The sequence below is a fragment of the Corvus hawaiiensis genome, chromosome 2 (assembly GCF_020740725.1).
Source record: "Corvus hawaiiensis isolate bCorHaw1 chromosome 2, bCorHaw1.pri.cur, whole genome shotgun sequence".
NCBI lineage: Eukaryota > Metazoa > Chordata > Aves > Passeriformes > Corvidae > Corvus > Corvus hawaiiensis.
In genome coordinates this window covers 41,983,869-42,000,561 of record NC_063214.1, presented here as the reverse complement: position 1 = coordinate 42,000,561, position 16,693 = coordinate 41,983,869, and the positions used below count along the sequence as shown (strand labels likewise).

Genomic DNA, 16,693 nt, shown 5'->3' with positions numbered 1-16,693 from the left:
ATGTGCAGAGTGACTTGGAGTGTGTAGGAGGTTACCAAGGAGAGATTAACTCAGAGGAAAGAAAAAAAATTACAAAAAGGGTGCATTTTAATATTGTCTAAGCCAAAAAAGATTCCTTTTGCTCATTTTTATTGTGATTCAGGATAGAAGAATCTCTGCAGACTTGAGAAAACTGTTACACAACAATTTAGTAACACAAACCTGTCTTCCCTTAAGTTGTGAGAAGCCAAACAATCTGACCTTTATGGGTTTTAGGACTCAAATATTCAGAAGAAAGTAAAAGAGAATAACTGGAAAATGGCTAGGAGAGATCTCGGGTGCTCTCCTCATGCATCTTTGTTATCAGGAGGCTTGTGCAGTGTCCAGGGATAAAGTTACTCTCTCCCTGGTTGGTCTGAGGTGCTCCCTCTCTCTTGCCCAGTTTTTACTCACCTTCACTCCTGTAGTCACACCCTAAGCTAGTCCTGGCAAAATGATGCAGGTTATGGGAAAACTTCCATTATAAAAGCCATAAAGTGGACCTGGGCATCTTGACTGAGCTAGATGCAGAAGCAGTGACAGCACTGGCAGGGTGGGTGGGAGGAGGCAGGCCTGGCTTGGCCTCAGCCAGCGCAGGATGTGGGTTGTCAGCCAGGCTGTGCAGCATCGCTGGTAGGCAAGCGCCTCACCAGGCAGCACAAGAGGAAAACACATCAGCTGTTTTGTTCATGGTCAAAAAGCAAACCCTGAATTTAGAGCTTCATGTACCCTCTCAGGTCCTTCTGGAACAGTGTTCAGCGGTGCACAGGCCTCTAAGACCCTGTGCATAGAGTTTGCTTGCAATTCAGCTCTGTACCACCCCAGGCTGGCTTCAGCTACTCAGGGTGAGCTGCATGCACGAATTGTGCAGGGACATCAGCCAGGAGAGGGATTTTTGTAGCAGCATGCTGGCTGCTGTGTTGGGAGGCAGTGTGAACATGTGGTTGTAGAGAACTGCAGTACCAGAACTGCAGTACCCTGAATTGCAGCAGTCCTACCTTTTTAGCAGGACCTAAATCCCTTTCCCTAACCCCATACAGGCAAGCAAAAGAGATGATGATTTTGTTCCTCAGATCTGGAGGTTGCCTCAACAAAACAGCAGTTTCCCTGTCTTGGGTGCAGTAGTTGGGAGGGCATGAGAGAGCTCTGCACCTCCAGCCAGGAGTGACTGTGCAAACACAAGGTGGGATCCTGGAGTAGAGAAGCGGTTGTTGAATGTAGCAGTGTGGGTTTGTTCTGCGAAGTCACTGCTTGAGCAGAGGACAAAGGTAGGTGGTGGCATGAAGTCCTCACACCCTCTGAGCCAGGACTTGTGTTTAGGTTCTAAGGTACTCCCATTCTCAGACTCCTGGAGAGCTGTTTCATCTAGAGGGAGAGCTGCTGACGGGTGGGATGGGTAGATGATGTTACTTGGTAAAAGAAGACAGAAATAAAGGCTGTTCTGGTATGTAATGAGACTTCATTCCTCCAGAGATTCAGTTACCAGGCATAAGATTTTTGAGGGGAAAAGATAACGAAGACCTTGTTCAACTTAGAGGCAAGGCAGAGTATTCCACTGGTTCTTGGTCATTGTATCTGTTTGTTACAGAAACCATCTTGGTGATGGTTGTGACAGAGTCACTGGGGTCCTATTCCTAAGTAATAATGATTCGCCCAGCTCTGCATGTGCTCTTCATTGCAGATCTCTAAGGACTCTTTGGTGTTATTCCCACAGAACAATTTAAAAGGCTGAGGCACACAGAGGTGGCACGTTTCAGCTGCAGGAGTATGTGGTACCTGCCTCAATAGCATTTATGGATCAGCAGCTGCCGTCTCCCCACTGCAGCCAGGCTGCCGCAGTCGTGTCCCTGGCTCCCTTCCCTGCTTCCTCGCCTTACTGGTGCTCTTAATTTAATTTTGAAAGGCTTGCAGAGGGCTAAATTTGGGCCCAAGAGTGTTATTTTTAGAGTCTTGAAAATAGGCTAATGTACAAAAAAAGATTTTCCTCACAGTTTAATGAACCATTTTTGGATTTTGAGGGGGAGAGGAGGATGGCAGTAAGATGGAAAGGCTTTTCATGTCACTGCCTTAGTCATATAAGGAGCAAAGAGCCCATTTATAATACTGACGTCATCTTAGAGCTTCATGTGCATTGTCCCATGCCATTCTTTCTCCTTGATCTGTTTCCAAAACTCCTCTTCTCTTATCCACCCACTTTTCTTACCTGCTGCTGGCCCCTGTCCTCCAGTGGTGCCACAGATGTCTTCTCCTGTGCCTGCTGCCTGCATTTTCAGCCCCACACAGATTGCATTTCCCAAAATCAATTTTAAGGAGCCATTGATGGAAGTGAGTTTCAGGAAAATATCTACCATTCATTTCTTGGCTTCTGCCAGGATGTGTTTCAAGTGCCCATGTTCCAGCCAGAAGCTTATTCAAAATCTCGTGCTGAGCAGGTAGTGCATAGACTGGTACAATAGAGAAGTGTTTGTCCTAGGCTTTCTGACCATGTCTGACCATGTCTGTCTCAGCCTCTTGGGACGGATGATGGTTATCCAGGGGTTATGTGCTTGCACCGACTTTGAAATCATCATGGACTCAGTGCTTTGTTACCTGAGATAGGTATTGTGCTGAAGTCACTTGAGGGGTGGTGAAAATGAGTTTAGTCCTCAAGACTGTAGCAAAAAAAAAAAAAAAAAGAAATAATAGGAGGGGAGGCAAGGAGGCTGACCTTGAAGTGCTGTGCTTCCAGGAAGCCAGCCGTCTGCTGCCTGGTGTTGAAGTGAGCACGGGTTTGATTGCTGACCCTTTCCTCTGGCCCTGGGGACAGAGAAGTGTGAGTGAGCAGATGGATTTTATTAGACTTAGAAGAGACACTTTTTAAATTGAAAAAGTTTTCAACCTTGTCTTTACAGAACGGTGTTCACATGGAGGTTCTTCATACTGCTTGCTTATTCCCTCCTTCTCTCCCCCACTTGCAGGACAGGGTTTAAAACCCACCTGAGCACTGCCCACCTCTGCCGCCTCGGCAGATGTTTGTCATACCGAGTGCTTTCTATGTGTCTTACCTCATATTTGTTTTGGGTTAAGATACAACCCAGTCCCCCAAATGTTTACTGCTGAACGTGCTCCTGCTGACATCTGCAGGAGAACAGCAAGTCCAGCTGTTGACCGAAGTGATCCTGGCAGCAGCTGCTGCCCGTGTGGGGTACGGACCTTCTCAAAGAAGCTGTGATCGTGTTCTGAATGCAGAGTGTATTTTCACTAATGTCCTTCCAAGATAAAAGGCCAAAAAGATGACCACCACTTATGGGCTAATTAGCCAGAAGCCTCCATCTCATTTATCATAATCCAGATGTTATCCTGCTAATTTCAGGGCTGTTACTCAAGCACAAAATTGGACACAGAGGAGTTGAGAGTGGGTCTACATCACAGGCTTTTGTCAGGGAGGCCCTCAGTCAGGGCTTTGATGGGGTGTGTGATCTTTGGCCAACACAGCTGTTCTGACAAGAAGTCCTCAACATCGATTTCTGCTTGTTATACCAGCAAAACCTTATTTTTATTGATATTGCTGATGTGGGGGAAGAGAAGCTTCCCAGCAAGTTGCTGCCAGTGTGAGTTCTGTCGGTGGTGACCTCTCCTTACTCATCCTGTGGACCCCAGCCCAGCTGCTCTGGAAACCTCCGTGTTAAGACCTGGTCTAAGTGGGTGCAGTTGTGAGGTTTCTGTTAGGAAGTCGGGACTGTACTTGCTTTATTATTAATTTTTTTCTAAGTCTTTTGAATGCATTTTTTCAAATGTACATCTTGTTCTCAAGAAGGCTTTGATCTTGTTAATCTTTTCATCTATGCATCAATCTGTTGTGTGAAAATGCTGGAATGTGCTCTTATTGTGGCAAGGGCTTTCTTTGGGTTTGTTTCCAATTTTTTTTGCATAGTTTAGGGAATTTTTCTTCCCCGAGGCTCTCCCTCTGGCTTGATCCTACATGAAAGTTGACCACAGACGTGTCAGGTTCTAGAATGCTACTTTAGGCTATGTCTTTGAATTTTCTTTGCAGGGATTTCCTGACTCCAAATTGAAGCAATTCTTTCTCTTTCCTTGCATTATGATAAAGAAAACATTTTGGGTGAGCCTGCACATTCAGTTGTGAGCAGCAATGAGCTCCCTCTGCCTGTCTTCACCAGGTGGGACATACACCAACCTTGAACTCAAAGTTTTGTGGTTGCTATAGCATGAGGCAGAGTCTGGACTAACTTACCTGCTCTCTGTCTGTATTAAGAGGTTGAGCAACCTGTACTGCTGTGCTTGTGGTCATTTGTCCACTTTGAGGCCTGGACAACATGATTAAATCCATCTGCGTTTGACCACATAGCCTTAATCTTGATCACTTATATTGGCTTTTCTCTCCTAGTTCTTATAGGTTTAGACCTCAGTTTACGCTTTCCTAGTTACAGCCATGCTTTCCTAAAATGTCCATCTGCTCATGATAGCAGCTGTTCTTGTCAAAACCCTTGTGTAAATGCAACCATAAATCTGAGAAGTCATGCCCTGTGGTATAGCATGAACCCAAAGGAAAGTGAAGAAGGGGTCATTTGGCAGCCAAAAAAAAAAAAGAAAATCTGAACTGTACCTCCTATATATGCCTGTCAAAATAGGACCTTTTTAACTGAGTCCAGTCAGGACTTTTGCAATTGTGGGACCCTCACTGAGCAGTGGAGTGACCAAGGTGACCTTTTCAACTTTCCTCAGTGTAAACTACAAATTGCTCTGCTGAATAGTTGATACCATTGTGGTAATCGCTGAGCCCTTCAACTGGGAAAGGAACTGATTCCTTTGGCTCTGTACATAACTGTGAGAGAATTTGACTTGTGATGGTGGGCTGGGCAAGAGAAGGTTGGAGCATGAAAGGACACCTGGGAAGTGTGCTGCCAAAGCACAGAGCCTGGTGTTGACCTCTGAAGAGACCCTAGGCAGTACTTCAAGATCTTTGAATATTTGTTGTCCTTGATACTGTTGACCTGTAGGTGTAAACTTCTTGGTTTATGAAAACATAATGAATTTCTCTTTGTACTTGCATCTTTTGCCTAGGTCCTGAGGGAAGCTAATAAACTGGCTGAAATGGAAGAGCCGCCTTTGCTACCTGGGGAAACCATTAAAGACATGGGTACGTGAAGAGGAAATTCCTTATTGTTTGCTGACAAACAGTAAAATATCCACAGAGCGAAATATCTTGGTGGTCACTGACCAACAACAGCACCTTGCAGATGTTTTGGGAACCATGATCAGGTTGTTTCATTAATCGAGCTATTGCACATTACCTGGGCCAAGGTAACTGTGTCTTCTTTTAGCACGTGGCAAGTACAAGGCAATTCAACGCTCTTACCATGAGTGATGGGGTGAGTTGTACAGCTCTGCATTTGCTGCCTCCTGAGAGGACATGGATCAACTGTTTCAGTTTGTCCTTGCCACAGGGTAACTTCTTAGGCTGACACAGCACAGTTGTGTGTCAAATCTCTGTCATGGACTCTAGGAAAGGATACAGTCCTTTTGCAGGGAACTTACTGCGATGGGGGATGGGTTTTTTCTTTTTTCATCCAGATGTTGTGACATGCATCAGATTTGCTGATGCTCTCCATTCTGAAGGCTTGAGTAAGCCTCTTGATTAATTTTCTCTGAAAGACTTTGCATTCACTTTTTTAACATGTTGCCTTCCTTTTAGGATGGTATAGAGGAGTGCAGCTTCAGTCCTAAACATAAAATACCGAAAAAACGAAAACTGAAAATACTTCACAAAAAAAATGCACCCAACAACGACAAAAATATAAAACCAAGCACAAAACCCTCCAAACAACCCACCTCAATGATTAATCTTTTTCTCAACCTCTTTCCTAAGGACTCTGAACTCATATTCCAGCCATACACTGCAGACTGATATCTATCTCACTCCACAGACACAGCTCTGACAGTGAGGCAGTACTTTGAAGGGTTCCTAGGGAATGTTTTAAGAGATCAGAGTTACCAGTGTTTTATCTGTTGGCAAATGGTGTGATGAGCCATGTAAATCTATAAGACTGGGTGACTTTTGGAGTAGCCCAGACAGCAGCTGCCTGTTCCAGCAAGAAGCTGAAGGCAGCAAAAAGGAAATCTTTGTTATTCACCAGCAATAATTGTTTCCTGTTAAAAGTGTGAAGAAAGGCAAATGTAATTCTTGTATTTTACAGGGAAGGGAAGAAAAAATATTTTCAGCCAACCCAATAATCTAGGGTAAGATTGGCCTGTAAAAGACAGGAATTCCACAAGCAGGGGAATTAGTAAATCTGGTTTCTGGTTTCTTTCTCCCATATGTATTCTCTTATACATACCAAAGACTGAGATCATTAGGCTTTCCCGTGGTGATAGCACTACTACAACCTCTCTATTATACCTGGCATTCGTTCTCACAAACAGTGGAGCACTTTAATGCCGTGGAGATCCCTGTTTATCAAGTAGAGACTGCTGAAATCATACAGCTGTGGCAGGGTTAAGGTCAGACAAGCCATGTGTGTAGGTGCATTTGTACATGCGCAGTGTAATCAAGTAAAATTGTTTCCTTAGGAAACCAGGCTAATAAAATGCAAATGTGAAAGGTGGTGTGGCTTACAAGCTGGCAAGGCCAGTGTTTGAGATCGTGCCTGGGGTTCCTTACCTTTCCTCTTAACCCAGAAATCCCGTTCCTTTTCAGATGTAAATGCATGCTTTTCTTATTAGTGGATTTTGCTGGGGTTTTTTAAAACATTTTGAAATTACATTTTGAATAATGGGAACTCCAGTGGAAAAACTAGGCAGGCTGCCCTCACCCTTGTTATGCTTCCTGAGTCTGCTTTCAAACCTCTGTCAAACTAGTCTTTGAAAAGAAGTGATTAATAATCGGCCACTAATGAAACACTTGGTTTAATTAGAAATGGCTATAAGCATTTTGTGTTTAATTGTCCTTCAAACAAATGTGTGTAAATTTATACAAATAAATAAATAGTGGAATTACTAGCATGTTTATGTATATATTTTATTTCTTTTTAACCAGATATTGTATGCTACATATTTTGCTCTGAATTAGTCACTTCTGATATTTTAAGGATCTTTCTCCACATCCAAATCTCGAGAGTCAATGAAGACAATGCAGAAGCAGAACTGATGTGAGGATGTTTTAGTTATATGAGTTGCCAGTGCCCTGGAATAAGGCAGACTTCTTCTCTTTCTCCCTCTGGGCTAAATCTCATGGGATAAAGGTGGAAGAAATTTAGGTTCCCATCCTGACACCCCAGCAGCCTCATACCTCGTGTTCATGGTGGCTGTCTCCTGGGTAGGAGGCGAGCCGTCCTCCTGACACAGCCCTTGCGAAATGGGTGCCCTAGAGCTTGGAGGCTTGAGGTTATTAAGATGATCCAGGGAATTCTTTCATGGATCTGGCAGCTCTGGTCAGTGGGTCTCCTCTGTGTTTTTGAGGGGTGTCATTACTTGTTGGTGATAGTGTAAACCATTGCCATGACACAGCCAGCCAACTGCTTCAGTGGCAGAAGACCTGGTAGGCGGTAGAGGTGGGGAGGCAACAACTTAAATCTTGGCCTTTTTAATTAATATAAAACAGAAGGGCAGTTAGGAGAGGTGTTTGCTGTGGAAAGCCAGCAGCACCTCTTGCCTTTTGCTGGAACAAGTGAGAAACATTTGAGGCCTTTTAAGAAGGGGACTGTTTTGAGTCACCGTCACTCAGGCTCAAAAATAATTGAATTGTGTAGAGTAACTTGATCGCTGACTTCAGACCTAGAGCACCGGCAGCTGGGTGTTACATAGATTCATGGCTCCTGCAGATCACTGTAGCTCTGCTGGCTTTTAGCGTGAAGGCCTTCATCCCAGGGCTGACTCCACATGCAAGGGTGTGCAGAAGGACCCAGGCATCCTAAAACCTGCCTGCACAAGAACTGCCTTCTCCTGCCCCAGGTGGCACAAACCATCTTGGGCACAATCCTTAGCTTTTATGCAGATTGTTGTCAGCTTCAATTGTGTGCATCCAGGCAGGAGTGGTCTCCTCTTTTCATGCGTGTTCTCAGCTACTGGCAATAAGAGCAAACAGTGTGCACCAAACACTGGCCTGTTGACAGGGGTAGCAGTTTTGTGCAAATGGAGAATTCTGGGTGGTGGTACTATTTCTACCCAAACACTTAACTTCTCCACTGAACTGAAACTTGCATGTTAGCTCTAGGCTAGAACCCCAGATTAAGCTTGTTTTAATTTCATGATCTGCAAAGTAGGGCCCCCAAATATTGTTGCTGGCATAATTTTTCTCCCATAAATTAACCGTGAAATTAACAACTTCTTATTTTCTTTCTTTTTTTTTTTTAAGCTAAGGATGTTACTTACATCTGCCCCTTCATTGGAGCAATCAGAGGAACCCTTACTGTTACCAGTTATAGACTGTATTTTAAAAGCATGGAACGGGTAAGCTTTTGAAATGATCTGCTTTCGTTACCTTTTCAGTCTTTAGACCTAGGTGTTGTCTGAGAGTAATTCTGTCTGAAATGTAACTACATGTTTGGGAATATAGACATAAGGGAGCAGGAGCTGGGGATTTTTCCCCCTCCCCTTTTTAAACTCACAAATTTCAACTGTCTACAGGACCCTCCTTTTGTCCTAGATGCATCTTTAGGTGTAATCAACAGAGTGGAGAAAATTGGAGGTGCTTCCAGTCGCGGTGAGAATTCATACGGGCTGGAGATTGTATGCAAGGTAAACTTTTATCTGTGTTTTGCAATAGGGGAAGGGGAACATATATTTTTAAAGGTTTTCTCTGTAGTACTGCAGGAAGTTCTGCAAAATGTTTCAGTCAGTATGACTTCACAGGTGTCAAAAAACATGATAAAAGTCATTTTCAGTATTCTCCAGCTCCACTCATTTGAGAAGAGGTCCAAAGCTTTTTTCAGGCTTTGTGCTGGGCAATGGCTTTTCTTCATCAAGGAAGTGTCGGCCTGCATCCTCAGTTTTCCAGGGTGACCCACCAGACTTATTCTAGGTAGACCCCAGCTACTGTGGAATGCTGTAAGCCTGTCACTCATTTGCATTTAAAGAGCAAGAAAGGGGCACGTTTCCCCCCTAAATCATTAGCTCATGTCCACCTGTTGCTGTGCTTTGCCATGAGGGACTGGTGAGTAGCCTTCAGTCCTTGTCAGGGCTGTTCTTTCGTTTCTTTCAAGGCAGTGCATATTTCACATATGCCTCTCAAGAGCCCTTGGAATAACTGGAAATACAAACTGCAGTAAAAACTAACAATTTGCCTCCTCATGTCTGCTTGTTATAGACCCACAAAGAAGATAAAGCCACCATCTCCCCTCCTAAATTCATATCTCTGGATGGCATGGCCCCTCTGCTTCCCTCAGTGACCACATAGGAAGAGCTGGATTCAGAAACTTGTCGGTCTTGGGCTGCTTAGAGCTTGTCAGAGCCCCTCAAGGCTAAAAGGATGCCACTTGCTGGATGAGAGCAGATGCAGGAAAGAAAAGGAGTCCCAAACTGCTCTGGTCACTGCTGTGATTTTGAGGCACCAGGAAGCTAAGCAGACTGTCAAGCTGTGGGTGTGCTGAGTCAAGACCAGTTACTGCAATTTGTACCAAATCATCCAGCTGCTCCCTTGTCCTGTGGCAGTAATAACCCACCCTGGCTAACATAGGGTGGGCTGCTTTTGCTGGCAAGCTAATTTGTTCCCTGTTTTGATCTGGATTCCTAGTCCTCAGCCATTTTGTCATAAGCACGCTTGGTCAGGTTTGGAGTGAACGGTATCATTTCCCTGGGTGGGAAACTCAGGCGCAAACTATAGATGGGTGTTTTGGCCTTTTATAGCATATTTATATATGTCGGCCTGCTTCACCAGGATATGCATAGCAGTTTGGTGCAATAATGGAGAGGTACAGATACAGCTTCTGCATCCTGAAAAGTTCTCTGTCTGAGACCAGTCATGTAATCCCTGTAAGGAAGCAAAGTCTTCAGCTGTTTATCTCATTCTCTGACTTGCTCTACTGTCTTCATGTACTTGAACTTGATAGCTCATTTCCTGTTGATGGGTTTTAGACTCTTTACTGCAAGCAAAAACTTAGAGATGCTTTATTTACTCTCCAAATTTGGTTTTGTAGATGACTACGGAAAGGTCCTGAAGGACCGCTTTTTGTACTGCTGTGCAAAGTGGAGGAGTTCTTGGTTTCAAGACATCCTCTTGAGTGCTCTGAGAGATGGAAAGTTTAAAGGGAGATGGCATTGGATGCTTTGCACCCAACTGGCTGTCCTTGGGCCCTCTACATGCAGTACCTCTGTGGAGGTACTTTTTTAGGCCATCCCCTCCAGTGGTCTTGTGGCACTGCTCAACGTGAGAGCTCAGTGAGAGCCGAGGAGGTCTGTCTCACAAAGTCCTGCTGGTCAGGCATAGCATTTTCCTGAGCAGGGCTCTCCTCAAGACTTTCAGCAGGTGGAGAGCTTCATGTGAAGGCAAGATGCTGTGGTCGGGCACAGCTGTGCCCTTCCTCGGCTGCTCTGCTGTTGTTGGAGGCTGCAGACAACCCCTGAACCAAGCCCAACATTGCAATACAGCACTGTTCAAAGTAGAGTATTAAATCAGTGCTAGAAAAGGCATTGTGATGTGACCCTGTTTTGAATTCTGGCTTCTGGATTTTCCTTGGATTTTGAAGTGGTTCAGAAATTTGTAACTTGATTTCCCTCTTTTTTTCCCTAGGATATTCGAAACTTGCGGTTTGCTCATAAGCCTGAAGGGAGAACTAGACGATCCATATTTGAGAACCTAATGAAATATGCTTTTCCAGTTTCAAATAATCTGGTTAGTGTTTTCTCTTCAGCTTTTGCCAAAAGACACAGAGCAGCACTAAACTGTTTTGTTCTGTCCCATCTACTTAATACAGCATTCACATGGGGTGCATTTTCTTGAAGGAGAGGAAGTGCTGGTTTTCAAATCTGTTTTAAACTTAATTCTGTAGGAGTTTAGATCTTGTAAGAAACAGGAAAAGTCTATTACCATGCACTTCTTTCATGCATGGGGAATGACTTACTGATAAAGCCTTGTAACAGAGGGAAAGTACTCAAATCACAGTGACATCCATCAGGGGTTTACAGCTAATGGTGACTGCACTGCCCCAAATCTGGAATGCAGCCCCTCTGCTCTCTAATGTCATGACACTGCAATTGTTGTTTCAAATGCTGGTTGAAAGGATCTGGTTGTTAATCTGTAAGAGTATTCTTGCCCAAGTAGTTTTATCTTCTCTCTTTAATAACAAACTCCTTTTGTCCATGAAGTACTAGGTAATAGCTAAGGAAGATCAGGGACATATTGTAAAGGATATTGTTGTACTAATTACCTGCTACAGTGAGAGCGTTAATCTTTTTTATAAAGCCCTAAAAGAAAAGTGATGCAGTGGGAAAAAGAATGGTCAGTCATGAATTACTATTTGAGATATCAAACATCCTGTAAATGGGCTCTGAGTGGGCTCTTAATGGTAAATTTTCTTTCTTTCTTTCAGCCACTTTTTGCCTTTGAGTACAAAGAGGTTTTCCCAGAAAATGGATGGAAAGTGTATGACCCAACTTGGGAGTACAGAAGACAGGTGAGTATTGTGCCACATCCTTCCTCAGCCTCTCCTCTTCAGGAGTGAGGTCTGTGCAGTAATATAATTACAGGTCACATGGAGTGGAGAATGAGCCTGCTGACAAATGCTGTGCAGGCTGGGTTAGGATGTTGTTCTCCACGCTGCAGTGATTGATGAGAGCAATACAGCTTTAGAGATGATGGCATCCACTGATGGACATTAGCTCAGGCTCCAGAGAGCTGACTTCAGGCTCTGGTAGAAAAAACTAATGCTCTGGCTTGGTGATCTGGTAGTGAGGTAGTGAGTGACCAGGTGCTGCTGGTAGTGAGGAATGGAGGGTGTGTGTTCCAGGTACAGGCATCCCGTTGTTGAGTTTCACACCTCAGTGCTTGTTTGTATTAGCTTTAATTCTTTCCAGGTTTTCCTGTCTTAAACAGCAACCGGGGGGGGGCGGAAATTAAGTGTAGAATGCCTTCACTACCTAAGGTGTGGTTCCTCAGCATAGGGAACAACCTAGAGAGTACTGTGATTTACCATCGTTTAGAACACACAGTTGTAGTGTGTCCAGAGTAGACTGATCAAAGGTATTAACGACCATGAAGTGACAGGCTGTCAATTAGGAGTACTGTGGTAAAAATTTGAATAGTCCTCTCTGGGGTAAAAGATGGGAGAATTTTGATTTTTAAAATGAAATCACTCCTGTCATAAAATTGTCAAGTAGAAGAAAGAGGATGATTTGGTGACATGTTTGCCCTGGACACAGTAAGCTTCTGTCTCCTCCAGATCTGCCAGAATAAAACCAATTTTCCACTGTAAAATTAAGAAATTTTAAGCCACGCAATTTAAAGGTTTATTTGGGTCTTTCTCATCAAATCAAACAAAACCAGACCTCTGTCCTAGCCTAGTTGTTCGTCTCATTCCTGGAATCCAAAACCTAAGGATTTGTTTTTCTGGTTCTAGTCTTCTAGAAGCTGGGCATGCCTTCTAAATTGGTTATCTAGGCCTGTCATTAACAGATGGGAGAGAGCGCTTCGCTGTTGGGGGTGATCTGTTCTCTCCTAAAATAGCTGCCTAAGATAGATCGCTGCCTTCTAGGCTGCTAATGGGAAGTGAGATGTATCTTACTGTATCTTACTGTATGCTGCCTTCATTGCAAAAAGGTGTATTTTTTGCAATGAGATGCCACAATCTAAAATCCTGGTCAAGACAAGCTCCACAATAGTTTGTGATCCCTTTCTATCTAAGGTCAACTTGACTATAAGGCCAGATAATGCAGCAGTTATTGCTTTGTTTACAATTTACCTCTTTCCTGGTAGTTGTTTTATGGGAAGATCTGCTGGTAGAGAAGGATTTGCAGCCCAAGCTATTTGAGCAAGGTGGTTCTTTATAGGGCCGAGAACTTTGGAGTAACGACTAAAGAATACCTGTGCTATCAAAATAATCTCCACTGGAAAGCGCAGCATTCGCTCAGCCAAGCATCAGTTAAAACAGGTGAAGTACAAAAGACATTTTTACAACACTTGGAAAGAGGAAAGGATGACTTTAGATAATTTCAATGTAGATTATTCCACTTTCTTAATCCTGGCATGTCGGTTTTTATGATAGAAGCTTTTCTGTCCTTATTAGTTTTAATACTGTGATTTGGTGCACCTTAAATTTGTTGGGAATTTGGTTACATGGTGAAAGGATACACGTATTTGCATACATGTGATTTGCAGCTCTTCATGGCCTTTCTGTAAAGAAAATGAGTGTAAAACATGACCCAGCTGAGGCATTGCTGCAGTGTGTCCTTGTGCTGTGGCCTGCTTTTGTGTTGTTTGCGAGTGGGAAGGACAAACTTTGCCTGGCTGCTTCTGTGTCAAGAAACCAAACTAACATCCACATGCCAAAGCCCTCAGTCATTTCCTTACATTGGTAACTGCAAAAGTGAATCCAAACCAGGATTTTTTGCAGCCACAGCCTGAGTTTTACCCATGATGGGCCACAGTCACTACCATTCCAGATCACACAATCCATCTGTTCCAGTTCCTTATCTCCAAAAGTGACCAACACCAGCTGCTGAAGAAGAGGCAAACCATACTGCAGTAGATGTTTATGTTGTGATCTGGCCAGGAGGAGAATTTCATCCCTTTTGTTAGATTGATTTAGGCCCTGCAACACGATGCTTTATGTCCCCTCCAAAACTTTTAGGTATTTCAGTCTGTTTATTTAATTCCAGCAGTTGTAACGATGGATGTTCAATTTATCTGTGTGAATGTCGTAGCCTTTTTTCTTAATCCAAGCAGGTTCTGCTAAAGCAATAACAAGTACTACAGTAAATCAGGATTATGTCTTGAAATGGCAGCGGGGATTCGTTAACAGTGAAACAAAACTGGCATCATCAAATCAGATAATGGGATTACCTGTCTCTGACTGTATGAATTGTGATCAGAAACAGAAAAGCAGGACATATGCACTGTCAGCAGGACCTCCTGGAATTGGTTTAAAACCTGTTAGAGAAGAGCTGGCCTAGGGCATCAGCAGCCCAGCAGTATGGCCAGGCAAAAACTTGCTATATCTTAGGCCAGGTCTTTTCCCTGTGGGAGCAGGGACACACAGAGAGGGGAGTGGAGCAAAAGTAAACTCCAACTACCAGGTATCCAGAAAAGACTTTTAGACCAGGATCCATGGTAAGATCTATGTTCACACTGGTAGACATGGCAAGTTTGAGTGTGGTATGATTTGTAGCAATTAGGAAGGCTATTCAGTAAACCCCTGACTTTCCTGTTAGCATTCTTGGGAAAGATGGAAATATGTAACTTATTAAGAATCTGTGATTGTGTAAAACTGTGGGGAGTAATAAACAACCTGTAGAGAACAAAAGGAACTCAGAGAGGTTTGAGATTTAGTTGGTAAACGGAATCACATGTGGCAAATGAAATTTAAAACTGAAATTGCTCCCTGATTTTTATTACACACGGGCTGGCAGAATATAAAACAGAATTGCAAAGTGAATAAGACTCACTTGAAACCAAAAGTCCTTAAGATGCCTTTGGAGTAACTTAAAGCTTTATTTTCCTTATTAAGGTGGGAAGCATTTGGAAAATATTACAAGAGGTTGTGAAGTTGTGTGATGGTTCCCTACAAGAGTCAATCTTGTCTAATATCCTGTGCTCTGGTCATATCTACCAGGGAGCCACAGTGGAGGGCTGTGGTTTCTGTTTTCAGAGAAAACATGGAGAGACTAATAACTCAGAAGAACTGCCCTGTTTTGAGGATAAAAGAAGTGCCCAGCATTAGTATACAAGTGGAATGGGAAAGCTAGAGCATGATAACATCAACCTACAGAGGACTGCTGGGTGTCACTTAGGGGAGTAGAGCGAGGATTGAACTGTTAAATGTCCCATGGTTTAACTGAGGTCCTGCTTATGCTGGGTGTGTCTCTACTGCAGAACAGATCACAGCTCTCTGGTGCTGGGTGGACACAGCCTGGGCTCAGTAAATGGCAGAGGGACCAGCTTGGCTCTGCAGCTGTGTGCTGTGTTGGTGTAGGGCTGTGCCTTAGCCAGTGTGCTCAGCCTCTTGGTATCTTGTGGCTCAAACCAAGTTTGAGAGGGGCACTGCTGGTGTAACACAGGACCCTCCCTGCCTTGCCTGCTGCAGATCAAGGTGCACTTACATATCTAAGCTCAGAGTGGATCTGCTCAATCCTGTAGAGAGATCTGACTGTGTGTAACTAAAGCAAGGGAATTATTTTTTTCCTGTCAGTGAAGGATCCTCATGTGCTTAACCTTAACCATGTGCTTTGCAAGGTGGTGGTGTCAGTGCTGTGCTGGTGTGGCTTCAACAGTTTTTCCCTGCAAATAAAGAAACTCCATCTTCTACATCATCAAGTGTAAATCAAGTGATAACCAAACCCAAGTCATTAAAGTAAGGCATGAATGACTATCTAGAGGGAAAACAAGTCTAGTTTGTATGTGGAGAGGACACAAAGGCTGTGTCTCTATGGTTAGATGATACAGTTGTGAGGAGCGTTCCCAAGCACAGGGGCAAGTTTCAGGCATAGCTACAGACCAGGCTGTTACCATCCCTCTTTTGAGTGAACATGATTGAGCATCTTTAGCCATGCACAAAGATACTGTGATGCAAGTCAAGGATCACCAGCAGGCAGTTTGGAGAAACTGTCCTGTCTGGAGGATAAGTGAGTTTAATAGTATGGATGTGAGGTGCATTGGTTCAGCTGGGCTCAGTGAGAACAGTCATGGGTACATTTAATTTATCACTATAGAGGTGGCTTTGCTGCCTTCCTCAGTTTGCCCTCTGGCAGCCACCAGAGATATGAATTCCCCTAGAACCAGGAGCTGCTAGCAGCATTAATTTACCTGAAGAAGACAGACCTGTGCAGAAGTCTCTGGTCACTAATGTGGACATGCCACGTGCCCTGGCAGCTTCAGGATGATCACAGCCTGCTGTTAGCGAGGCATGCCTGAGTTCCTCCTGCAGGTGCACAGGCAGGCAGCTCCCAGAGCGACTCCTTAGCCTGCAGAGGCTTATTGAGTTACATCTGTAACAGTTTGGTTTGATAGTAGGCTTTTGGGTGCTTACAACTTACCGGGAAGCAGTGAAATGCATCTTAGATGAGGAAATACCAGTGTGCTTTATATCACGTTTGGCTTTTTCTATTGATTCCAGCTGGAGAAGGGCAAATCTGAAGGAGCACGAATAAATGCAGAAGCTACAGTGCATGATGGCAAACTTCCAGGGAAGATGCAAATTCAGCTTCTCTTCTAGCCCGCTTGGCTTACTTCTGTTTGCTTCCAGTCCTTAGAGAAAGTCACGATCTGAATCCAAAGCGTTCTGGGTGGTGCTGTGATTCAAAGCTCCTGGGCCAGGGGAAAGCAAACATTCCCCAAGAGTCAAAGGAAATTTGAATGCTGATGCACAGCATCTTTTCTTTCTTTGGGGGCTTGTCATGGATTTTTCTGGTCTGGGCTATAGCAGAGGAAAGATTTCCTTCAAATTTGTGTGTGGCAGCTGAAAGACTCAGAGTTTTGGAGAGCTTCAGAGCTCAGTTCTGGCCCAAGTAGTGTGTGCTAAAGCCACGC

General features: G+C 43.9%; 1 protein-coding gene across 2 annotated transcripts in view; it reads left to right on the top strand.

Annotated features, from left to right (window-relative positions):
- The window catches only part of MTMR2 (myotubularin related protein 2), a 63,153-nt gene that overhangs the window by 32,356 nt on the left and 14,104 nt on the right, over nt 1–16,693 (top strand). For both annotated transcript variants that reach the window (XR_007201589.1, XM_048294590.1), the window contains exons 3-7: nt 5,083–5,158; nt 8,372–8,466; nt 8,644–8,754; nt 10,745–10,846; nt 11,544–11,627. Coding sequence is in view for 1 of the 2 variants with exons in the window: in XM_048294590.1 (XP_048150547.1) it covers nt 5,083–5,158; nt 8,372–8,466; nt 8,644–8,754; nt 10,745–10,846; nt 11,544–11,627 (468 nt within the window). In the remaining variant the exon portion in view is untranslated. The remainder of the gene's footprint in view (nt 1–5,082; nt 5,159–8,371; nt 8,467–8,643; nt 8,755–10,744; nt 10,847–11,543; nt 11,628–16,693) is intronic.